Source organism: Chelon labrosus (genome assembly GCF_963514085.1).
Source record: "Chelon labrosus genome assembly, chromosome: 4".
Taxonomy (NCBI): domain Eukaryota; kingdom Metazoa; phylum Chordata; class Actinopteri; order Mugiliformes; family Mugilidae; genus Chelon; species Chelon labrosus.
In genome coordinates, this window is record NC_140340.1 from 19,269,933 (window position 1) to 19,295,903 (window position 25,971).

The following is a 25,971-nucleotide window of genomic DNA, read 5'->3' on the forward strand; positions in this document are numbered from 1 at the left end:
ATCATTTTTTCTAAAATATCAGACATGTTTTATATTGGTTTGACGTGTATGGCAGGTGTAGTATGTGATCATAGGCCATTTTATGTAATCTACTGGCTTCTGTACAAGGGTGATCGCAGCGGTTTAATTTACTTAACATTAGTACATTAGTACGTACAATTAGTGTCGAGCATGCTTTAAAAATCAACCTGAAATTTGGTCAGTAGCGCAATCCTTCACAGTCAACAGCTACATAGTACCGCTATGTATTCAAATGGTGTATAAATTAGAACAGTTGTTTGTGGTGATGATTTAAAGCACTGCAGTTTGCCTTTATTTTGTCATCCAAAACGTGGGGGACAAAATGTTTGGGCTCTTGTGGTTTGCGCTCATGTAGTTTATTTGACTGACAAAACGTGGCTCCTTCGTGTCGCACACGGTGGTCTGGTGATTCTACAATGATTTATTTGCAGAGGGTTGTCTGTTATCAACACTGTGACAAGTGTAAATTAATCCCATGAAAGTCACAGATGATGCTGGGGAGTCCCATGAGGCCGCTTGTGTGGTTCAGCCAGTGTTGTGACTTGCCAAATTGCAATGCATGCCTAGCTGGGGGAAACTCTTAACAGGAGACTGCAGTATATCATATAGATTAATTTATGGCCTCACACTTTTGCAGAGGCAAGTGTTTGGCTGTGCTGTGAGATTAAAGATGCTGTTAAATTCTCGTAGCATGACTGTGAAGTTGGGGATGATTGATTTGCTTCATACTTAATTAACACACTGTATCGTGTTGTCTCCTCACAGCTCCATCCACTGTATCCATAATGCACCAGGTCAGCCGTACCGTGGACAGCATCACCCTCTCCTGGTCTCAGCCGGACCAGCCTAATGGGGTCATCCTGGACTATGAACTGCAGTATTATGAAAAGGTACGATTCACTCCAGCACAGGGAAACACTCCTCCTCACTGGTCCATATAAACACAAGTTCTACTTCCTCTTCTCCCCATCAAGCTAAATAAATCATGCTCTAATGGTCAAAACTGGCTCCTTTGTTTGGTTGTACATTTAAATTCAGAATATCTCCTCACGTTCGTTTGCATAACTGCAGATCCTAGGAGGCATGTAGACAGGGCTTCTGAACATTGCTTAGGACTTATGCTCATTCTCTTCAAATTATAATCACGGTCAGTCACTGGGAAAGGGAAACCACGCTCAGCCCTGCAGTAGGGCCGCTGGGGATTGATGCTCAGAGACTTGTGGTTAAAACAATGGTACACTGCCTGCTGTAAAAATAGTTTTTAAGAAGCGAGCTCCTCCGAATCGGAATACTTTCTCACAAGAAACCTTGCAGATTCAAATGCGCATTGATTTAACCGCAGTGGTAATACAGCCGTTCAGCGCAATCACACGAATGTAAATGCGTGCCCGTATATGACGCGGCATTTGTCGAACTTTCGTCTACATGCTGAGCCGTTCCACTTTAGAGTATAATTCCCTTTTCTGACACTGCCGGGGAGAGCTGTCAAAACAATTGTCCTGGCCCCTGCTGTGGCTCAGAAGTGTGCGCAGAGCAGTGTGTTGATGGGAGCAGCTAAAAGAGTCTCAGTCTGCGCTCTCAAACCTGTCAGCATTCTGGAGAGGAGGGGTATGGCAGTGAAATACAGCTCTGATCATCAGAAGGCACAGCTCAGAGAAGCCGCCTGACCTGAAACTGCCACAAAATCTACCTTCTTAACTGCAACTGCTGAATGTTTGCCTCTTTCAATCATGCTGATTTACCACAAATCATGCTTGCTATTGTGGCAACAAAGTGTTCATATTAGTTCTTTGGAATGTTTGTAAAATAAATGTAGAGCCGTCACGAGTATACCGCAGCTTTAGCTCCAAATATTTCAGGTACAGTTCCTGATCTCGTCCTTCCTGTGACGAGATCAAGAACTCTTCTTTGAATTCCTTTGGGGGTTTTGTGAGCGCTGGGTGTAGGAATGCAGACCTTTAACATAACATGTAATTTATTCATGTGGCATTTTATAATTGCTAGCCTTTGGAACCCGACGGTAATTATTACTAATATGCCGGGAGTCAACATGGTGTTTTTCTCCTCCCAGGACCAATCGGAATATAACTCCTCGACCATCAGGAGCCAGACCAACACAGTGGTCATCCGTGGACTCAAGCCAGGAAGCATCTACGTGTTCCAGGTCCGGGCCCGCACCGTAGCTGGGTTTGGACGCTACAGTGGCAAACTGTACTTCCAGACCATGACTGAGGGTGAGAATTAAGCCAATGTTCACCAGAGCACGCAGAGCTGTTATCACCTTTCATGAATGGCCCATCGACACACCATGCTGTACAGTATGGATTCAGACAGCTGCAGGAATGAGAAGGAAGTATGCTGTGAAGCAGATCTGTTTCTCGCTATAGGCATACTAGGGCGAATGCTTAGGGCCCCCAAGCCACCAGGGGGCCCCAAAGCTGCATGTTCATCCTCATCTGTCTCGTGTGTTTGTTACATCCCTTATGTGCTTAAAAATGAACGTAGGATATAAATAAAATAAACTGCAATGATAAGCAGTGGCTGGTGTTTTCATGGCATCATATTCGTTGGACCCTAGTATATACAGTCAATGGTTGGACCGCACTGTCGCACAGTGTGTGATGGGCATGATTGACAGCTACCCATCATTCCCGTTAGCGAGAATATTAAACAAAACAAACACAGTAATGGCATCAAAAAGAAGTTATCTCAGTGGCGCGGAAAAACGGAAGAAAAGAAAACGGAGGAAGAAAAACGCTCAAAAGATAAAGGTAAGGCATTTGGTGATGTGGGCTGGATAGGTGGAGGTGAAACGCCGTTTTTTAGCAAGTTTGTTTATTTGTCCTGCTAGCCAGATAGCTAGCCCTGGATAAATGTTAGCTAGTTAGCCCTGGATAAATGTTAGCTAGCTAGCCCTGGATAAATGTTAGCTAGCTGGCTAGGATTTCTTTGTCATAAACTCAGCTTTAGTGTTTGCTTCATGAAAGTTGGCTAATATAAAATGAATATGTCGCATGTGAATGGACAGTCTGTCCTGAATGACTGACTGACTCCAGCCCCCTTTATTCATATTATTATTATTTTTATTGTTGTAGTCTGCTCTGTCAATGTTCAGTGGAAGTTGTCTCTCATATATTTGACACTTGACATTATTTTAGCATTACTTAGGATTCATTTACAAAGTTTAGTGTGTGTTTTATAGGCCTCTAATTAGAAGTGTGCTACCGTTTTATAATTGAAATCAATATTTTAAAGGTTTGTTTTTTAAGTGATTTATAAATATGAGGCATCGTGTTTATTATTTTAGACTATTGTGGCAGTGGATCATTTATCTTAGTTTTATTTCTTTAACTAGTCCAATGTGTAAATTAATGCAGAAAACTCTTAAAAGTGACAACTTTTAATTGGGCAATTGGGTACAAGCTTTAAAGGGACACTGTACATCACAATATTTAATATAAAAACAGATTCATTTTAATTTTCTGTTTTACTGCAACATCACTGCAGTTATACAATAGGAATATGCGCCATGATTTATTTTGCTTGATAACCTAAGGAGCCTTGTCTTTGCAGGAGCAGTTCTAAAATATTTTGGAGCTCCAGGCGTTGAGCCAGAGGGATCTTCCTGACCAGGAAGCTCCAGGACCATCACATAAACACATCAACTGTTATTATTAGTTTGATTAAGTATATTAGGTGTCAGACTGTGATGCCAAATAAGCATTATTTTTAGTATTGTTTTGTTTTCATTGTTGCACTTTAAAATAAATGTTGGTTTGTTGTATTTTCTTATTTAAAGTAAACATTTAACTTAAACAATCTGTTTTTTTAATTTACGTTTAGAGGATTGTTGTTTTCCTTGTATTATAGTTTTTTACCAGTTTAACTTGCCTTGAGTGGCTCAACTTAAGATGTTTAATTTTAACTCTAGCCTCTTTTGCTCATGAAGTATGATAGATTGTGGCATGGCTTAGGAATCTCTTCATCGTAGTTTGACAAACTAGGGGCCCCCAAACAGTATCTTGCTTAGGCCCCCCACGAAGCTAGAAACGGCCCTGCTGTGAAGCAAACAAGTACTCTGAAACCAAACTTGAGATGATTTTCTTATTTTTCAGTGTCACAAAAGCACCAACATATTCATATAATAATTCAGTTATTCATATTCAACACTCAGGTTTTCTTTCATGTATGCATTACACAAATTTCCCCCGTTCAGAGAATGTTTGTCGATGAAACTGGGGGTTTTCTTTATGAGTCTAAGTCAAGTATGAGGTTGAAGCTGTTTTATCTTGTCCGTGACAAGACTGGGAGAAGAAGGAACTCTGAGTAAACATCAGTCAAGTAGGTTAATATTGGAGCCAACCCGTGGGTTTTCCCCTCTCGGCATCTCATTTCCTTCAGACTCCAATAGTCGGGGCCATCATTAGCCTGAACTCTGACTCAAACATCCTCGATCCTGCCACACACAGATCCCAGCAGTGAGACTGTTTCAAACTGATGCAACTATAAATATACTGTAAACTCAGGATATTTAAAGCACACTGGTTTCAGTTTTTTACTCAGCAATATGTTGTATGCTGCAAGAATATCCTGTTAAGTGTAGCTGAAAAGGAATGATGCAGATTTGTGATGAGCACAGCTTTGGAAATTCTTGTGGTAATTGAAAGGGAAGGGAGACATGAGCAGAAAATAAAAATAAATCTCTCTTGGAAAATAACAAAAATGGATCAAATAAATAAATAAATTGGATTTCTGGGCTGATTTTTTGCAAGTTTTGAAAATCAGTTTTCTAAACAAAAGCACATTTTGTTTTGTATGATTTGGAAACTGAACCTTAAGATTAATGCCAGCGCTTCTTCGAAGTTAAAAAAGAATAGAAATATGGAGACATTGATGAATTTCTTTGTAAACTGTTTAGACTTTAGGTTTAGATTTTAGGATGTAAGTAACACCCAACCCCCACATTCACCCTAAAATATGTGTCAGCCTTGAAAACAAATAATCATAATAGGGAACAGCTGTAAATCTTTGCATTAAAATGACTTCATGACTAACAACTGTGCTTCATAGTGTTAAAACCATTTATTAAACGCTACATCAGCCATATCATAGCACAGATCCTAGCTCTGAACTATAAACTATAAATTTACTCTAAACGCATACGTCTCCATCACATTTTTCTGTTTTTTTACTGAAATAAAATCTGTTTTATGTGGGAATAAGACCCTGACAAATATAGTTAAATGTGAACAATGCAATTTTGTGTGGAGTACAGATTTGGAAATTCTTATCGTAATGGAAAGAGAAGGGAAAAATGAGCAGAAAATGAAAATTACGACCTCTAAAGTTATTTTTTGGAAGGACATTTTCAGATTTTTAAATTCTTTTATTTTATTTTATTTTTTTCTTTCATGCCTGCTGTGCTTTAAAGTTAAAAATAATTCACGTGTAGAGAGGCATTATGAAAACAGCAGTTTGCACCAATACTCCACCAGGTTTCTTCACCATCAATCACTAGCACCCATTGGATTTTATCTTTTCTTGGTAAACCTTTTTACTACGACTGAAGTATGGTAATTAACTCCTTCAGTCCCTTCAAAATCTTTGTCATTTGTAATGAAAATGCCTTCAAAACCAACATCTACATTACACTGTGCTATAATTGTATTAAATGTTACGGCTGTCACTTGCAATGCACTATTTATTTCTTATTTTCAGAGGCAGGTACGGCTCTAGGGAAGTCCACTAACCCGTGTATGTGGCTAAAATTGTCGACTTGCGTGGGTTATTTGTGGCGCTCGAGGAGAATCTGGCTCCGTCTCTGTGTGCCCATTCAGTAGCTGCTCTCCCAATTCTTGGCTGCCTGATCAGTCTGGGTCTCACCCAAACATGCTCTCTCTCCTCACTTCACACGCATTCTGCCAGATGATTTGTCCATATCTGCGGCATCTGAGCACACATTTCAGTGTGTGCTTTGGAAAATGGTCCATGCGGCCAGTCAAGATGCCAAGATGCTCATTGGTTCACCCAGCCGTATGTCTGTCTGTCACCCATTGCTCCCTCCATATGCAGTGGCTCAGATGCTTGCCCATATGTTTCATCTTGTGACTCTGCGTGCGTGCGTTTGTGTGTGTGCGTGCATGGCAGTATGTTGATCTGATCTGATGTGTTTCCTTCTTTTAATAGAGGAATACAACACCAGCATTCAGGAGAAGCTACCTCTCATCATCGGCTCGGCAGCTGCCGGGCTGGTCTTCCTCATTGCTGTGGTTGTCATCATAATCGTCTGTAACCGGTGAGTCAGTCCTGTCGCAGTCTTATATAAATATATATACATCTGAACTGACTCTACCTTTTTCAGTTGTTGTATTTTTATTAAATAAAGTTACATGAGGTCTGTGGGCCTCATAAATGAGATTTAGAGACACAAACATCTTGGGTCGGATATATTAATCCTTAATAAATCCCATTCTCTCAGCGGCAGAAATAATATATAAAAGTCAGCAACTCTGAAATAAAGGCCCTGCAGATGCTCCTGCTCAGTGGGTATCAAACATTCATAAGGTTAGGGTTTCAGCTCCCAATAGGGCCACTCATACTCAAAGTATAGACTGTCTGTACAGTGTTTTGATTGACACAAGAATATAGACTGTATGGGCTGAATTTCTGAACATGTGCCTGTTCTTGTAGACATTTTTTTTTGTTTTTTTTAGACAGTGGCTTTTGCACTCCATCGTAGGATGGACTAAAATTTAAATACTATAAAATGGCTTTAAAAATTATATGTGTTAAAACTCGTTCCAGGATTAGGTTCTTAAATCTACCTTGCTGCAGTATAAATATAAATCATCTTTTTTTTTCGCATATTTAAATCTGTAGAATAATAATAACCCTTAGCAGGAATAAGCGGTTACAGAAGATGAATGAATGAATGAATGAATGAATGAATAATAATAATAATAATAATGATAATGATAATGATAATAATAACAATGTATAACCTGGTACGTTAATCTTGTTTATCACCATATACGATACTTCTGCTTATTTATGGTGTAGGAATTCTGCCTTACAGATGTTTGTCTCGACCAGTTTTAAATTCTTAATCATAGGCTTAATCATAGTCTCTTTTGCAATCTCTCTGTTGTTACCAGACTAGACCACAATGCATCACACATCAACAGTCTATGTGAAAGAAAAAATGGTAATATTCAGGTATTTAGAAATAAATTGTTAGCTAGGTAATGATTTTGTGGCTCTTCATGCAGCTACACAACTGGTGTGCACAGGGTATTTTTGTGGAGTGGGACTGCAGTGCTGGCTACATTTTTCAATGCAGCACACACACAAAAAAATGCTTCTCCACCTACTAAGTCTTGGCACAGTTGGTGTATCTTCAGCACAGGTAGCCCTGGGGGTGTTCGATCTGTGTCTTTACCGCTCCCCGCTCCTTATCTTTGAACCAGTGCTAGAGTTCTTTGTCTTTCCCCCAGGAGGCGTGGCTTTGACAGGGCTGATTCAGAGTACACAGACAAACTGCAGCACTACACCAGCGGCCACAGTGAGTAAACCACCACTCCTCTCCGTTCGGTTCCTCCTTCAGCACCAGACACACCTGTCTCCATGGCTACCATGTCACACAGTCATCTCCATGGCTATCGTTCAGCCCTCTGCTGCCTCACACACCTGTCTCCATGGCTACCACCTTGCATGCTGGTGTCCTTGGCTTCGGCCCTGCACTGCACCGCTTTATTTTGCACCCCCCACGAGTAATCTCGCCTGTTGTTTGATTCTGCTCACTGGGATCCTGGATTTAACCACATCAAACCCAGTGCTCAAGTGTGTGTTCTGTGCATCACATTTCATAGTTAACTAAATCCATTGTACTAGAAATAGGTCAGTCTTCACTCGCGTTAAGGCCATTAGCATGCTAATGCACATGAGTCATTTGCCATTGTTAAAAAATTCAATGGACTTGGTGAATGAAAGGAGTTGCTCAATGATTTTCGTTTTCTCATACGGTACAGTAGCATCGAGCTTAAATGACAATAATGCAGAGATAAATCTGTGAGAATGAAGAGCTGCAAAGTCATTTTCCATCTAAGATATTAAAGCTGCCTTCCTCCCGCCTGATTTGAAAAACACAGATTTATTTCCATCTAAACTTTATGACCCCCTCTTAATTTGTTTGTTTGATTGTATAATTGTCACTGTGGTTCATCCTTTTTTGTGAATTCCACTCTCGAGGTAATAGCTTTCTCAATAGAATCCAATCTAGTTTGGGATTCAGCGAGAAGTGTGCCAGTAAAACTCTCATTTATTTCACAGCTATTAACTTCAGAAGCCAATGTGTCTTGTGTGCATTATGTCCTCACACCAGCCACAGTTCAGGCTTCTGCCCTTGTTTATGGTGGTCTTTGCCATCACAGGAAGGTGGTCTGTTGAACAGTGCTTCAGCTTGGGAAGAGATTGTAGGGTTTAGTAATGGGGGGTTTTGCCTGGTAAGATCCTCTCCATCTGTTCATCTCTGCAGCATGTTTCTTCGGCGTGGAGTGCCAGGTTTTGGGAAAGCATGCATGCCCTTCTAGCTTTGCATCAGCACAGGCCCGAGTTCAGTATCCATTCAAATAGCCCCAGGCCTGATGTAGAGGTCTGAGCTGAATAATCGGATTTAAAACTCAGGACACTTAAGTCCCTGAACACTTAAAGGGCACCTTAAGCCAATTTACCTGGCATCAGGGCTTAGGATAGCCAATTTATTTCTTGGAGTGGAGCTGAGCGATGCTGATATAGGGTCCAGGTTCCTCTCCTGAGTGTTAATGGCACTATGACTCACAAGAGATGATATATATATATTAGCCCGCCTTATCACAGCTAAGCGGACTGGAGGTACCACGTCCTTGCAGGCTGAATAGTCGTACACAGACGCCATGAGGCACAAGTCATAACCACAGTTTGTAACTGCACAACCTCCTTCATCTTTCAACCTTCCAGCACCCGAACGTCTTATAACAAATCACGTAATTGCACTGCAATGTGTGAGTGCAAGGTCAAGCCCAAAGGACTGTCAGCAGAATCAAATATTATAGTGTTTCTTTCCTTTTTCCAAGTGACTCCAGGAATGAAGATTTATATTGATCCGTTCACATATGAGGACCCCAACGAGGCTGTGCGGGAGTTTGCCAAGGAGATTGATATATCCTGTGTGAAGATTGAACAGGTCATTGGTGCAGGTAATGGAAAAATCTGACAGAAACGTGGATGGAATACAGCATGTTGTTAGCCGATTTCTAAAGAGAACTACACATAAGAAAGCTGCTTACTTTTAGTTGCTCATATCACTTATCACATATCACAGTTTTGTGCGACTATTGCTTTTTATCCCATGTAATTTTTTCCTGTGTAAATTCTTCACAGGAGAGTTTGGTGAAGTGTGCAGCGGCAACCTAAGGCTCCCAGGTAAAAGGGAGATGTTCGTGGCCATAAAGACTCTGAAGTCGGGCTACACAGAAAAACAGAGACGAGACTTCCTGAGCGAGGCCAGCATCATGGGCCAGTTTGACCATCCGAACGTCATCCACCTGGAAGGCGTGGTCACCAAGAGCAGCCCTGTCATGATCATCACTGAATTCATGGAGAATGGATCTCTGGACTCCTTCCTCAGAGTGAGCAACCAGATCTTTATGTTATTTATGTTTGTAAATGCAGATCCCTTTGACCAGTATTACAAATTAATTTATTTTCTCCAAACTTATTTGTGATCTACATAGTCTTAAAGTTAGTTGTAATTTCTATTTATTGCAAACTGTTTTGTAGTTAGACACATGGTGATAATGACAAACTGCTGGTGAGTCATGTGCTGAATGCATTACACTGTAGCTGCAATGTTTTGCAAACTGACAGGATGAGCTGCTTCACTGCTTTGAAGCTTGAAGGTCTCTATTCAGGGCTTTTATTGTGACAACTGGAAACTGATATGATGATCACAGCATAATGAGAGATTCTGACAACTCTGTCCAACAGTCTCTGTTACACTAGATGACTGCCAAGCTACCTGCTAACTTCCTCTCGAAAAACTGACAGGAGGCAATCACCCCTACTATGCAAACAGCACATTATTCTTCAGAAAACATTTTTTCATGTTATGCCAACTCTCAGAATCAACATTAATTAACTACGCTTGAGTACATTTACTTGGATAAATGTTTGAAATGTCACCTCTTCTTGATTATTAGAACACCTAATTACAGTTGGTTTCAAATTTTAAACTGATTTGTAAGTAGCACTTACTCACACTGCCTGGCCAAAAACAAAGTCGCCACCTGGATTTAACTAAGCAAATAGGTACGAGCCTCCTATTGGATAACTACTGCGTGGGTGATTGTCTTTCAGCTGGTAACAAGTTATTTAACCCCAACTGATGCAATGAGTAGCTTCTCATTTCTTAAACAACCATGTCTAAAGACACATCCCGTGGTCGTGGAAAAGATGTTAGAAGGGTCAAATCATTGGCATTCGTCAAGCAGAGAAAACATCTAAGAAGATTGCAGAAACTACTAAAATTGGGTTAAGAACTGTTCAACGCATTATTTGAAACTGGAAGGGTCGTCTTCGAGGAAGAAATGTGGTCAGAAAAAAATCCTGATTGATCGTGATCTGCGATCACTTAAGCGTTTGGTGAAATCAAATCGAAGAAAAACAACAGTAGAACAACAGTAGAACTCAGGGCTTTGTTAGTGAAAATAAGCATTTCCACACTTATAATGCGAAGGGAACTGAAGGGATTGGGACTGAACAGCTGTGTAGCCTTAAGAAAACCACTAATCAGTGAGGCTAACTGGAAAAAAAGACTTCAGTTTGCTAGGGAGCATAAAGATTGGACTCTGGAGCAATGGAAGAAGGTCATGTGGTCTGATGAGTCCAGATTTACCCTGTTTCAGAGTGAGGTTCAGGGAGCATGCGACATCATTTTCACACATGGATTGTCCACCACAGAGTCCAGACCTTAACCCCACTGAGATTCTTTGTGATGTGCTGGAGAAGGCTTTGCCCAGTGGTCAGACTCTCCCATCATCAATACAAGATCTTGGTGAAAAATTTATGCAACACTGGATGGAAATAAATCTGGTGACATTGCAGAAGCTTATCGAAACAATGCCACAACGAATGCGTACAAAATAACCTTGCTTCAAGTAAATATTATTCTAAATATCGATCCTGTTTAGTTAATGTCTATCATGAGTTACTCAGAGGTGTCTTCGTCTGCCGCACTAGATTCATCACACACAGAATATCACCTTATACTGAATCATGATGCTTTTTAGTTGGCATGATCTTTACAATAAACTGCATAACAAAGGCTCACGCTAGGTAGAGTCCAAGACTTTGCCAAGACTAATGTTTCTCATTCTCGTTTCACTCTTCCTCGTCTTGCTGATTATGCCGTCCTGTTTATTAATGCATGTAGAAACACAATATTGTTCCCCTTACTCCCTGACAAGAAATATGCACTCCTCGCAACAAGTTCATTGGATTTTTAATTTTCACAATCTTTACCCGAGGAGGATATTACAGAGAGCCGACCACGCTCCCCACCCATTTATGACCTGCATAAATAATTCAGATACTTTGCAAGACTTAAAATGAGATGTCAGATGGTCCAAATTGAAGCTGGCTATGAGATTAGGTGTCAGACAACCCTTCACCATCTGCCTTGGAAAGTTAGTGGAAATAATTAATCTTTGAGGCTCATATAAATATTTTTGTGTTAGCTTTCATCCACCCTAATCACTAAATTATCAAGAGAATATGGCTTCCTCCTCATCAATTTATAATAGATGGATGGATGGATGGATGGATGGGTAAATTGCCAAATTATTATTCTACTTCAACCAATTCCTTTCTCATAGATGGGTAGATAGAGCCCTTTAACATAAAATTATATAAAGGAACTTTGTATTTAATGTATCTAGTGTGCCATACAGATTGCCAAATTATAATTTAACAATAATTTGACAATTCCTTTCCTGAAGTAAAATGTCATGCTTTGTTACTACATCCATTCGATTTCATGCAAATTACTGTAGTTGAAGAATTGAACAGACTTATTAAACTGCCTCTCTACCTCTTTAAATGACTTCCACCAGCTTAATACCCTCCTCAGTTTAAGCTTCACACTTTAAGACTACAGTACATCAAAACAGCCCTCTCGAAACAGACATGCAAGCTCCTGTCAGCACGCTGTTCAGGCCCGGTTCAGAGTCCCCATTTGCATTCTGCCTCCGACCTCTGAGACTCAAAGCATCAGCTCTTTTTGGAATTTGATCTGGTGGTGAAGGGTGTTTGTGTTTATGTAGATGTTTGCTAAACATATTTGACAGCGCATTGTATTCAAGACAACGGGGAACCTCGGCAGCACCTCGCGGTGACAGTTTTATGACAACGATTGCTGACGGTGTCAAAGCCTCTGAACATGGATTGTGTCTTCTCTGATGTGATTTGGGGGGCTGGTTGTTTAAAATGTGAGCCGCCTGCTGCAGATTAAACCTGTGGGTAGGTAAAGCCGACACAGATCGATCTGAGCTTGAGCCAACTGCAAGCAAAGAAAGTAAAGAGAAGGAAAGTCGGTGCTTGGTGTAAAATATTACTTTCCTATAAATCACAAAAGACCCTTATTCACGAATTCATGGCAATTTCCTCCAGCTAACCTGACCCCAAAGACTTTGGAGGAATCTTTCCAATTAAAGAATATGCAAACATAGCATTCAGATTAGGTGGCAATGTGAGAAAGGTTTCATGAATAATGCATTCCACCTAATTGCTGTGCTACACGAGGAGGAGCAGCTTGACGTGAGAAGAAGCACCCACTCGGCTAATGAGCAGCAAAGCATTTGAAAGAGAAATAAGCTGGAGGAATTTCGGCTGGGCTCCGGGCCCTGCTCGCCTGCCCTTCCAATTCCCTCTCTTAGCCTTCCTGTCTGTCCACACCCGGCCCCGAGCTCCCATGCGCCATTCTCTGGAATCCTCTGTTTTCCGGGCGACGTGGTGGGTGGTGGGGAGAGTGCAGGTGTGCGCAGTTGGAGGCACAGCTGCACCAGTGCTCCAGACACTCCCCAAGCATGGGGTAAAGCCCTCACCAAACCGGGGAGGGGAACAGCTGTAGACAGCCAGCCAGACCCAGCTTAGCCCTGCCCAGGCCTGCCGAGGCCAGTTGAGCCCAACCTAACCCTTTTGTTAGTATCCTACAGAGCGCTTCACTGAAACTAATACTGAAGAGTAACTTTTCTCTGTTATACACTGTAAGTATTGGGTTCCAAGTAGATATGATAAATGTTTGTTCCTATGGAGTGCACGGTCGAAGTCTAGACGAGTCACTTCACAAAAGAAAAACAGAACTTTTAAACATTTTATCTTTGAGTACATTTGCATCCTGTGATTTAGGACACTGACAAACACATTTTGGAAAATGATGGACAAAACCTACAAGGAATTGCAAGGTCATTAATAAATGAAAAATTCTAGCCTTCATCAAACACATTTTGCAGCAAATTAAAGTCCCTATGCCCTGACATTTGCTCATATTGTCAGGTGACCCATAATTTCAAGAAACGCCTTGTCTTTATGACCCAAGCCATGCAACATGATATTATAACATAATGCATTTGTTTTACAGCAAAACGATGGGCAGTTCACTGTGATCCAGCTTGTTGGTATGCTTCGTGGCATCGCCTCCGGCATGAAGTACCTCGCCGACATGAATTATGTCCACCGTGACCTTGCTGCCCGAAACATCCTGGTCAACAGCAACCTTGTGTGCAAGGTTTCGGACTTCGGCCTCTCGCGCTTCCTGGAGGACGATACATCAGACCCTACTTACACGAGCGCTCTGGTATGAAACACTCAAGTCTTACCTTCCCCACATGAGATAAAAATGAGACACACACGCTCACTCAAGATTGGTCAAAAGGGTTTCTGAAATAATAGAAGTAAATACTTTATGGACACTGCCTGGGCTGCTACGACTGAGAAGAAGGGCGGTCTTACATCCACACCACAGTGCACTCCCACCCTGCTCTCCCTATCAAGACAAACATCGCCCCTTCACCTGTTCTTCCCTTCCTCCCTCTACAGTATTTTATGTACCACATTTTCCTCCCAGGGGTTTTGTTATATCCATCTCCCAGTTTGGATTACCATCAGTATTGTTGCTGTGAACAGTGTCTCTCTCCAAAGCCAGGACACTGTGACGGTCAGGTTTCGGTCTCGCTTCCCTCGCTGAGGTTGTGCCCTTTGTGTTCACAGGGAGGGAAGATCCCTATCCGATGGACTGCACCCGAAGCTATCCAGTACAGGAAGTTCACCTCTGCTAGTGATGTGTGGAGCTACGGGATTGTCATGTGGGAAGTCATGTCCTACGGAGAGAGGCCTTACTGGGACATGACCAATCAAGATGTATGTATTTAATTTACCTGTTTTTAACTTTGCTTTGGATACTTGCTGATCCTCCCCCTTGATCATTTTCAGATGAGGCCTCACTGCACACATTTTTTTTTGACTTCCTGAGTTTTGTTATGAGCACAAATTCCGGAGATGCATTTTATCATTGTGTCTGCTTTCCCTTAGCTAAACGGCAGCTTTCACACAAGGGTTTTATATGAAAATCCCCCCACACTAACCACAGAGACATAATCAGATCATTTGAAATGCACAGCAGTGCTCAGTGGACAATTTTTGCTCTTGACTGGAGCCTCCATTTCCTATCTCCCTCTGGGTAGCAGAGGAGAGAGCAAATTATGGGGAGAGAGATAATGAAAATAGTTTCAAATTGAAAGTGAGAACACTAATGTGCTAAGAGGGACTGAGGACCTCAACGGTTATCTTATTAGCAGCTCCAGATAGTGTTTCTGCTCCATCGGGGTCCTCGTTTGGAGGTCTCATGAATGAGATTAATCTGGGCCTGAATGGAGCTTCTTTAATGGCCCCGATAATGAGCAGAGGATTGTGCGTCCTCGTCACAAGTGTCCTCCGGGTTGTTCCACTCCGTTAACCGTGCACCACCTCTGTGTGCTCTCTCGACCAACAACATCAGCGGCCCCAGTCAAACATATCTTTAAGGTGTCTTTATGGAGAGGGGGCATTAAATACATTGTAAAGGCTACAGATGAAGTCACTGCTGGCAGAGTGCAAGTGGAAATATAAAGTTGGTGGAACAAGGTTTATGCTCTTATTGACCTAACTGCTGTTTCACAGCTCTTCACATGCAGAACGAGTGTGGGGAGTTGTGCACAGTATAGTATAGTATAATATAGCATAGTATAGTATAGTATGGTATGGTATGGTATAGTATAGAATACACAGTATATTTGTATGCATTAATATATAATCATGTTTTAGAAGTAACAATAATTTAATAGTTTTGACTTTTAGTCATTGACAGGTTTTTGTTTGAACCTGCTTTCTGGCTGGGGCCATTATGTGTAGAGTTACGTGTTCTCTCTGCCTGTGGGAATTTTCTCTGGACGCTCCAACTTCCTCCCACAGTCCAAAGACATGCATGTTGTTAAAATTTGCAATAGGTATTCACGTGCGTATGAATTATTGTGGACCCTCTGCTTCTCGCTCAATGTCAGATGGGATAGGCTCCAGTCCCCTGTTAGCTTGCACAGAATAATCACTCACTGATAATTCATGCACAGACTCTTAGGCTGTAATGCACATAATCACCACACATACATGTGTTTTAATTCATATTTGACGCGACTGTAGTAAGGTTGTGAGTGTGATTATTATCAAAGTCACTGTATCCATGTAACCTGGGTTGATGTTTTCTATGCTGGGTCATATCAGAGGTGGAAAGTACACCGACTTAATGCTCCATGTCAGTAAAACTTGTATTTAGATTAAAACAAGTGTACGTTTTACTCCACAGTATTTATTTCTCAGCTGTAGCTATAGTTACGCTGCATCATTTTCTTTTAAGAAACCTACTTTTATGAGGACTCATATTTGCAGATCCACCAAATATCTAAATGTCTTACATTTTTGGAAAGTAAAATGTCAAATAAATGAACACAGAACTTTATCTTTTGAGCTTTTGAAGTTGACTCAACCCTCAGATTTGGGAATCGGCGGAGTGATTGATCTTGATCTGTTACTAAATAGTTGCTGCTACTAACACTCTTATATTGCAATATAAATGCAAGAGCCTAGTACTTTTTTTTGTTGCTACCTGAAGTACGTATGTTTTCTTAATATTATCCTGGTACTTCATTCAAAACTGGATCATACTGGATCTCCTTTCCACCAATCGACCTCCTCTTTGTAGAGCCTCATAGCGACCCTTAGAGATCTCTGTCTCCCCCTGCAGGTCATCAATGCCATAGAGCAGGACTACCGACTGCCACCACCCATGGACTGTCCCAGCGCTCTCCACCAGCTTATGCTGGACTGCTGGCAGAAGGACCGCAACAACCGGCCCAAGTTCAGCCAGATCGTTAACAACCTCGACAAGATGATTCGCAATCCCAACACGCTGAAGGCCATGACACCTCTATCTTCGGGGTGGGTGACAAGAAAGCTGCTTCTCAAATTTGTTTTATTACTAGTGTTTGCTTTTTCAGTATTAGATTATGGTGTAGTTGAATGAAATGTAATTTTTTCTCCTTTCCTCACTCCGTCCTTGGCTCTCTGTGTGGTATCTACATATGTCTTCTATCTCCTCTCTGTAGACACGCCACAAGGCAGCGCTTTGATTCGAGCATCATTTCACACTTGTGTGGATAACATCTAGAACAATGTGATGCATCTGAGTTTCTCTAAACATAAAGGCTTTTCTCTTTCTAACAGGAAATGTTTGCTCTTGCTACAGTGTCATCCGTGGCACAGTTGACTTTCGCCGAACACTGCGTCTCTTGTTTCTCCTGGCGCCGAGCGGTTATGTAAATTAAAGCCTTTTGGTTTGATAGATCAGATCCTTCCCACGAAGGCTTCGGGCAAATCCCGGATTGAAGCAGTTGTGCAATTTTCAAAACAAAACATTTTCAAGTCTTTCTGCTCTGGGTGTTAGTTTCCTTTGAGAGTCGAGGTTCTGCTGATTTCCATTATTCCCATCTGTACTTTAATTTGTGGTGGAGTGCAGGACCAAGGGCCAGATTTTCCGCAGACAGTCAGTGAACATGTTGGCTCCCTGAAGCCTATCACTTCATTTGGAAAATACCCTTTATGAGAAATCGGCTTGGAAAATATTGGTTCATGAATGAGGCCGGTGGGATTCTCTTATGTTCTCTCCAGCATCTTGAAAATGTAATGTAATAATTCATGTTTGTTCAATACACAGGTGGTCTGGACTGTGATGATGTCAAACCTGCCACTTTGTATTATCATTATTCCTAATGGCTCCTACTTGTGTCTCCCCTCAGTGTTCATCTCCCTCTCCTGGACCGCAGCATCCCAGACTTCTCCAGCTTCAGCACTGTGGATGAGTGGCTGGATGCCATCAAGATGGGCCAGTACAAAGACAACTTTGCCAACTTTGACTTTACTACATTTGATGTGGTGTCTCAGATGACCATGGAGTAAGTGCTGATGACTCCTGGTGTTCTGTGTCTGATAAGCAGAAAGCAACCGATCGCAAGAAGTGGGCTAGCTCAGTCTCACATATCCCTGCGAGCACCAGACTCTGCCTCTGGCCCGTTAGAAAAGACGCCAGCTCTGCATGTAATTAGCAGATCGTAATGTTGTAGCTGCAAGTAGGCACAATAGCTCGAAGCTTGAACGGTGCCCTTTATTCTCTGCCATGTGTTCACCAGGCCTCTCTTTGACCTCACTTTAAAAGACTGAGGGGAAACACTAGAATATGGGCCTGGTTAGCTGAAATCCTGGGAGAAATATCCTCTTGACGTATTAAATAGAATCACGTTGAGAACGCCACTTGTAGAGAAAGAGATAAAAAATCATTTCCTGTCAAAGTGTAACAGCATCACGGTCCACAGAGAAACCCACAGAGATGTATTGGAACAAACCAGATGTGTAATCCAAAAAGTGTGATTATTGTTGAGATTCGGCATAAAGATAGAGGCATTTCATTGTTTGATGGATAAGAAACTCTTCAACAAACGGTGAGTGAAGGATGTTTGGGGCTGATGCCACTTCCTTGATACAATGTGGAATTGTTTATCTGACCTCCGCGATGAATGTTGTGTCTATGCTAGACGTGAGTGAAAGAGATGTTGTGAATTTGTCTTTCCAAGCGTTTGTTTTAGTGGCGCGAGGCGGGCGGGGTTTACCACATCAGCCAGGAAGTTTCAGTCACAGAAAAACTGACGTTCAAACTTTTTTTTCTGTGTGTGATTATAAGCTTTCTGCCCTCAAAAATGCACAAACACAGAACTGTTTCTAGACAGAAAGGCAAGGTTTCATGCCTGTGCACCACTACTGTCATCTCAATTTTCATGCGTCTTTTCTGTTGTCATGCTGTCATGTCACATTATGTTGTCACTTGTAGTATTATGTCCCTTATTGAGACTTTTTGGCTATTACCAGTCACCTTTAGACAGATACATGCATACAAACAATAGAGTGGATATGAAGACAGACGGATAGGCGAATCCTGAAAGACTGCTTATGGCCTTTGGTAACATCGGCCTGACATCTGCTTCTGTCTGTGCTCACAGCGACATCCTGAGGGTTGGTGTGACGTTAGCAGGCCATCAAAAGAAGATCCTCAACAGCGTCCAGATGATGCGGGCACAGATGAACCAGATCCAGTCAGTGGAGGTCTGACCTGTCCGGGTGGTGCAGAGGGAATAAAAAGGCGGCTGGGATGCAGGGCTCTGGGCGCGGAGGATGGAGTGGATGGTGTTTTTTTTTTTTTTTGTTGTTTTTTCGCGTGACAGTGTGTCTGGTCTTCCCACCAGACTACCATTCATCCCCCCCCCCCCCCCCCCCCACCCCCGTTCCCCTCTCCACTTCCCTCTCTCCTCCTCTTATCCCTTCTCCCTGACTCCATCCTTGGGATTAGCTGTGGAGAGATGTGAAAACAAAAGTCCATGTGATGAGGCTTCAGACGGCCCACAGCCAGCCCACCCTTAGAGCCAGAAGTACGGGAGGTTAGAAGTGACCAGCAACACGTTTTTTCAATCTTCCACCAATTTTCATTTGATGTTGAACATTTATAATTTTTTTTCTTTTGGTTTGTTTGTGCTGATAATTTTGTAAAGAATTTTTTAAAGAAAAAAAGAAAAACTGAAAAAGGAAAGGAGTTTATCTAAATTTATAGATGATATAAGGTTGTACATTAGATGAACTCAATAGGAAAGCTACCCTTTAAAAGGGCAAAACAAAAAAACAACAAAAAAAAAAAACGAGGAAAAAAATAAACAAACCAGGAAGAGTTGAGGAAACCGTCCTCAATGAGGTGTGCATATTGTCTTTGTTTTTAATTTCGGACATCGTGTGGAAACACAGAGTTCTCTGTGGCCTTCTGAAAGGCAAACTGTAGAAGAGACTGTGGGACCCAACGTGCACGCCCGGCTGTTTCCCCAGGAAACAAAATAAAACATAAAAACATGGACAACTCTTGGCGTAGACTGATGTCATTCAATCAGACGGACAATTCACACCGAGGAAATCAACACTCAAGAAAAAGGAAAAAAAAAAAAAGTCTCATTGCAAGTAATTTTCTACATTGTGTGACATTTTGTGAAGAAGATTCCCTCTCACCATGCTTCCTCTCGCTAGAGACAATTTTTGTTTCTTTCACAGTGAAATATTCACAGCCTGCCAAATAGAACTCTTCTCCTTTGCACCCCCAGTCATGGTCTTGTACTGTACATATCAGATGCACTTGACCTGCCATAACATAAAGACTCAGAGACAGTCATTATCGCAGAAGAGCAGACTGCAGGGTGGATTTAAGTTGTGGTCACCATCAGTTTCCTTCTTTAATTTGTGAAAAAAATGGCTTGTGTTTAAAAAAAAAACAAAAAAAAAAAAACGCAGCATAGATTCGCACAGAAAGAAACAGGTTCTACTGTTTGCATACATTCAGTACGCCCCGTTATAGCATCCTCCCTCATGTTGTTCATCTCCAGTGCCGTCTGTGCGTACATGCAAAGAAGCTCCTGAAGCGTCAGGACTCGTGTTTGATAGCATGCTGAGTGAGTGGTTAATTTCACAGTGCTTTGATTTGCTGCAATTACTAGAACTCTGTTTGGTAAGAGCTTGGATTTGACACACTTTACGGAGTATAATGTGGCTGCATTATATTCAGTGTTCTTCTTCCAGTTTTCCTTTTGAAAACACCTTCTTATGTTTAAAACTGCATCACATTTACACACATACATACACACACACACACACACAGTCATGAATGGACTACAATCAGACGTTCGTTGGATGAAAAACAAAAAAGCAATGTGTTATATTATTGCAATTTCTGTATGGATATTAATGAACTGTTATTATTGTTTTTACTTTTAGATTTATTTTTTCTGCACTGAGTCTACTGTCTGACTCCAGCAAACACTCTGGATCTTCCATTGATGCTTCGAATTTATTTTTCCATGAATCATGTTGGTGCACAGGAGCGTGTAGATAAACGGCATTTCGCTCGGGTTTCATTTTCTAGACCATATATGCATTTATTGTATGGTTTCCTGTGAACAATACTGTCTTACGACTACAGAGCTGTCAGTCATTGTTTGTGTTGTTGTCAGTAACCTGTTATGAGGGGAAAGGTGGAGTTTGTAGCAATGCAGTGATTCCCCAGTGATGGGGAATCAGTTAGGGGTATGTACACAGCCAGTGAATGATTTCCACAGCGCAGGGCTCCCACTGGGCTTCGCTCTGAGACATGACAGCCAGACATGGATGTCCAGCTGTGAGCCATCGGTCAGATGTGTCTGGGCACAGCAGGGCAGACGCACCCCTATCACAGCCGCTCTGTCCAGGCACCGGTTCCCTCTCTGTCCTTTTGATCACATACATGCCTGTCGGCCACCTGTCGGCCGCTTCCACTGATCTCCACATATGCGGCTTTCACCAGTTGTCCCGTTTTGTCTCGGCGTGTTTAAAAACATCAACAGCGGCGGGCGAACTGAAAATCATCTGTGGGGCAGTTGTGTCTCGTCTCGTAAGGATGCGTGCAGCTGAGTATATGATAAAGATTCCTCTGGACTGGACAATGCTTCCATGTTTGCTTCATCCTCATCTGTTTTTTTTTTCTTTAGACAGCTTTACAACCAAAGCCCCTGTTAGAAAACTGCACCACTCTCATCCTACCTTTCATTATCCCTGGCTGTCCAGAAAGCTTAAGGCCAAGATTTGAGGGATTTCTCAGCCTTTTTCCCTCTCCACAATCATGTGCTTGGTTATTCTCGTCTGCAGTGCGACACATCAGAACGAATACTGCCCTGGAAGCTTTTCATAACATATGAAACTGGAGGAGGAGAATCAAGAGCTGTTAAATCACAGCGCAGACGTGATGCTGTGACCTAAATGCCACTGATGCCAACGTGCAGTTTGCTTTTTAGTTAAGAAAGGAGCTTTAGATTATCTTCCTTTTCCATTTCTCAAGACTTAACAGCTCATCAGTTTTATTTAGCGAGGCTGTGTGTCTTCTCATGGTACAGCAAATATTCCGTTGTCAGGAAAAACACTTAGTGTTCAAGAAATTAATCTTGAGAACACACAAGGCTGGTGAGGTTTTAGCTCCAGTCCCATTAAAGCCCATTCAGATGCTTGTCCATGGGTGCTGCCAAGACTTTGAGGTATTAATCAAGCAATTATCCTTGACGTCTGCCTCAAGGAACTACCTTAAACAGGGTGGGCAGACATATTCATTGCTAGCACTGAACAGAGCAGCAGTTTATTTTATGTTGCACACTTCTTGCAGCTAAGGGGATGCCTTCTGTGCAGATCTTTCTGAAGGATGGGTTTCTTGTTTTCTATTTCATCTAAAGAAGTTAAAAAGTACTGGTTTTAAATGTGTTTGGAAGCATAGCATTAAGTATTTATCTTGCGATTCAGGCGGCATGAAGAGACATATTGTTGCAGTTCAAGTTGAGCAATGATCAGTGGAGCCTCAACTTCAAAACTTGAAAAGTGAGTTCAATCCGGTACGGTTTTATATTGGGCCTATTTTAAAAAAAGAATCTCCACTCACTGTGAGTATACTTTTATTGCATCATAAACCTACTGAATATTTCATTTAAATGAAATTCTTGTCCATTTGCCGTAAATGGATTTAACAGTTCAGAAATGTAGTCGGATACATCAGAGTACTGGCTCACTCGGAAAAGATTTGTATATACAGAAAGTTATATGTGTTATTTTCCTTTCATTCACTTTCCCTTGAAATCAGCTGTTTTCAACTATTCACTTTCCACAAACAGTAGGTATTATTTAACTTCCCAGATGTAGTTTTTCCTGTGAAATTGTACAGCAGAAATATGCCATCCACACATGCAGACTCCAGCTTCTCCTGTTTAAAAAAAATAAATAAAAAATTACAGTTTTCCTCTGGAAACGAAAGTAGATGGGGTTGTGACGCCGGTGATGGTTTCTGCCAACTGCAAGTTTCAGGAAAAAATATTGTACGTTCTCCTTTTACATCTGTGAAGCAAACCACTCAGCCCTGCCCTCACCGTGTGCCAATATTTGAAGGATGGAGGAAACCGTTTAGTCTCAGTGTTACAGTTACATGATAGTGTGCATAAGCACGAGCAGTGCCCAGGCTGTACCCATTGGGCTGCATTGGAACACCGTCTAACTGCAGTATGGTCAGAGCATGAAGCCTGCCTCCTGTTGTGGCAGAAAGAAAATGGCTCCTATTTGATGGCTGCAGCATGAAGCACCGGAGCGCCCTCTACTGCTGCGGTGGTCAAATGTAGCTGGAGTGACATTTTTTTTTGGGTCAGATGGTCTGTGAATGCTGCAGAAGGCAAAGCTCCATTGTTCACTTCAGCATGCCGCTGATGGACAAACGCAGGCTGCTGCTCAGAACAGTGAACAGTGTCCTTTTGGTCTGTTGGACGAACTTTAGTACCACTACGGCATCCTGCCACTTGTGTTCCCCTTTACGACCCTGTGTTCCCCTCTGTTACCCCCACCCTGCCCTTATACCCCGCCCCCTTTACACCACTACCACTCTAGCTGTTGGTTAGTGCAGGCAGGGGATCTCCATGTGTTCCCCTGGTCTGTTAAAGCCCACATTATAGACCAGTGCCGGTTCAGACCACTGTGACTGATGTGGGCGATCCTGTATTTCTGTATAAATGTATATTGACTGTAACCCTGTGAATGATGTAACAATTTCATTATTTGTAATATTGTCATTGGTTTATTTTCTAAAAATGGAAAGCCCAACTTGACTCTCCTCAATAAAAAATAAGAATCTGTTATAAAAGTAAAAGTTATGCTTAGTTTATTTGTAAATTTCAATTGTACAATGTAATTTGTAGCGCAGTGTGTTTTATAACTCAATCTGTAATCTGAAGCGTCACAAACATGACCAGAACATTACCATGGCTCATGTTTGGTGTTAAGCTAACTGACACAGATGTTGAGCCAAAACCTGCATTGCATTACAGCTATGCAGCTACCTGACATTTAAATCTTACTTTACCATTTTAAAAGGACAGCAGTGCCAATACCGAAGAAATAATGGACCAATAGATTTCCCATTATGTGTAATGAAAGTTCAAAGGTCATATGAGCACGGGTGATGATGGTGCAGTCGCTGACTTTATGCTACAGTCTTTAATTAGCAGTCTGTTATTAGTGGTCAGTGATAAACTGGTTAACAAGCCTTAAGCCAAGAGATTTAATTCAAACCAAAACTGAGAGGCCATGCAGCGAGAAAGAGGCATATCAGTCAACAGCAAAAGGAAAGGAAAGCTAACTACCTTATGCTTTGCCACCATCAAGACATGTGACTTTAAGTAAACATTAGCTATTATAAGGCATGCTGTAAACCATAGAATTTATTCTTTTGATGCCGTCAAATTGCACTGTGTTTTGGGAGAATTCTGAGTTCAGGAGTTAGGACGTGTTTGCTGATATTTTCAGAAATGAAGAAAGTGAATAGTTAAGTTAATATACTGGAATTTTGTTGAATATATATTAGGCTACTGTATAAGTAAAATACTGATGTTCCCAATGGCCTATTTTTTTTTTTTTTTTTTTTTTTTTATGCATTTGCACTTCCAACCCTGTCATTAGATTGCTAACCGTTAGCTTCTGGGGGCTTCTAGATGTCAACAGTTACCCAGCTGTGGTCTTCTCATTGCTTACAGTCAATGTTAACATTTGGGTGACACACATTAAGTGGAGACACACAACAGAGTTAAAAATAAATAAATAAAAAATAAGAGTTTATTTCATTAAAAAGAAAAAACTAAATGGCGAAAAGGATTGACTTAGGCCTCCTTTATTCACATCTTCTCAGGTGTGGCTGGTTAAGGTAATTAAACACAAGCCAAAGACATTTGCACTGCCACTAAAAGGCCAGTAGAGGTGCAGAGGGCTGTATCACGGGACTTCCCATGTTGTAGCCACAAGTTCACAAGTTCCATTCAAATACAAAGGGACTCCTTAAACCAGTATCTAAAATGAACAGGTAAGAGATGTTTCTTATCTATGTCTGTGTGTTTATCATTGCTTCAAGTAAACCTGATGCTATATAGTCACATGTTTAGTGATTTAGGCAATTGCAGTCACCACCAATGAAGAAAAATGTTGTGGATCATCAACTTATGTTTTTAAACCTATCACATGTTGCCAAGCAACACAACTAGCAGCCTGCTGTGAATATAGTGTATATAATGATGGTAGGCATATGCTCTGAATTAAGCTTTAATGCTAAATGAAAATAGGAGAAAAAAGCTCTTGCAGTTGAAATTTAGATCACGTTTGTGTTGGTTCCTGCACACATTTTGTCTCACAGGCCAAACACTCTTAACATGGCTTAGAAATGAATGTTTCTTGTGAATGGTATTTAAATTGACAGAAACTAAAGAGATGTGAAAGACAAGCCTTTCTACGCTCAGAACCTGCTAGCTTAGCAAGCTAGTTTACGTCAAGTTCAAGCTAGCTGGTAGTTAGAATTAATTAAAATCAAAACTAGCTTGTTTTTCCGTTATAGTAATATCTAAATCAAATTGACAGTTTTGTTAAACTGATATCTTGGTGACCAAGTTAATTATTTCACATTTAAATTAGGCACTGGGTGGTGGTGCAGAATAAAAGCAGAGGAAAATTCTTACTAAAGCTAATAAGTTCATGTTTAGATGTTAGTGTTTTTGACTCTATGGAATCAATGTAGACGTCTTTATTTTACATATTTAGATTTACTAATTTCATTGCACATATTAATTCATTTATTTTAATTAAACATTGAGTTGCAAATAAATTACATTTCTTAAACTAACTGAAATTGACACAAAGCTTACAGAACACATATAGTTAGATGTTGTAGTATATTGTAGCTTCTCCTTACAGTCCTTGATATTTCTCTGAAGGCAAAGTGCAGCAATTGGATTTTTCCTGTTCTATTGCAAGGATTTTTGCAGGGTGAAAGCAGAGTTAGTTTTTTTTTCTACAGTCTATAGCATAAAAGGCATATAATGGATCCATTACAACCTTTAAATCTTTATTGCAGTTTACTAGCCAGTTTTAAAAATCCACTACAGGAACTTCTGTCTACCTTTCCAGACAGATTTCTGGATTCTAGTTTAGAGTCCCACATTGTAAAATATTGAACCTACCTTCATTTTTTATGAGGGCTCTGGATTGGAGAAAAACCGTATTAAACTCATGATTATTATAACTCTTACATGCAGTGCATTTCTGTAAGCTCACATTCGGACTTTCTTTCCTCAAGAAACAATACAAATTCCTGCAAGTAATGCTAAAAGCATGGCTATAAATTTGGTTTCGCTTTCAAGTTTTTAA

The 25,971-nt window shown here is 41.1% G+C and overlaps 1 protein-coding gene across 2 annotated transcripts in view; it reads left to right on the forward strand.

Moving 5' to 3' along the window:
- The window catches only part of ephb2b (eph receptor B2b), a 118,893-nt gene extending 99,981 nt beyond the window's left edge, over window positions 1-18,912 (forward strand). The window contains exons 6-16 of one of the 2 annotated variants that reach the window (XM_084543760.1): window positions 787-911; window positions 2,093-2,255; window positions 6,208-6,316; window positions 7,518-7,582; window positions 9,132-9,254; window positions 9,439-9,686; window positions 13,694-13,909; window positions 14,323-14,472; window positions 16,388-16,581; window positions 17,439-17,594; window positions 18,693-18,912. In XM_084543760.1, the coding sequence (XP_084399886.1) occupies window positions 787-911; window positions 2,093-2,255; window positions 6,208-6,316; window positions 7,518-7,582; window positions 9,132-9,254; window positions 9,439-9,686; window positions 13,694-13,909; window positions 14,323-14,472; window positions 16,388-16,581; window positions 17,439-17,594; window positions 18,693-18,801 (1,658 nt within the window). In that variant the 3' untranslated portion in view covers window positions 18,802-18,912. The remainder of the gene's footprint in view (window positions 1-786; window positions 912-2,092; window positions 2,256-6,207; window positions 6,317-7,517; window positions 7,583-9,131; window positions 9,255-9,438; window positions 9,687-13,693; window positions 13,910-14,322; window positions 14,473-16,387; window positions 16,582-17,438; window positions 17,595-18,692) is intronic. The other variant, XM_084543761.1, reaches the window with a different exon arrangement.
- Window positions 18,913-25,971: the final 7,059 nt, after the last annotated feature.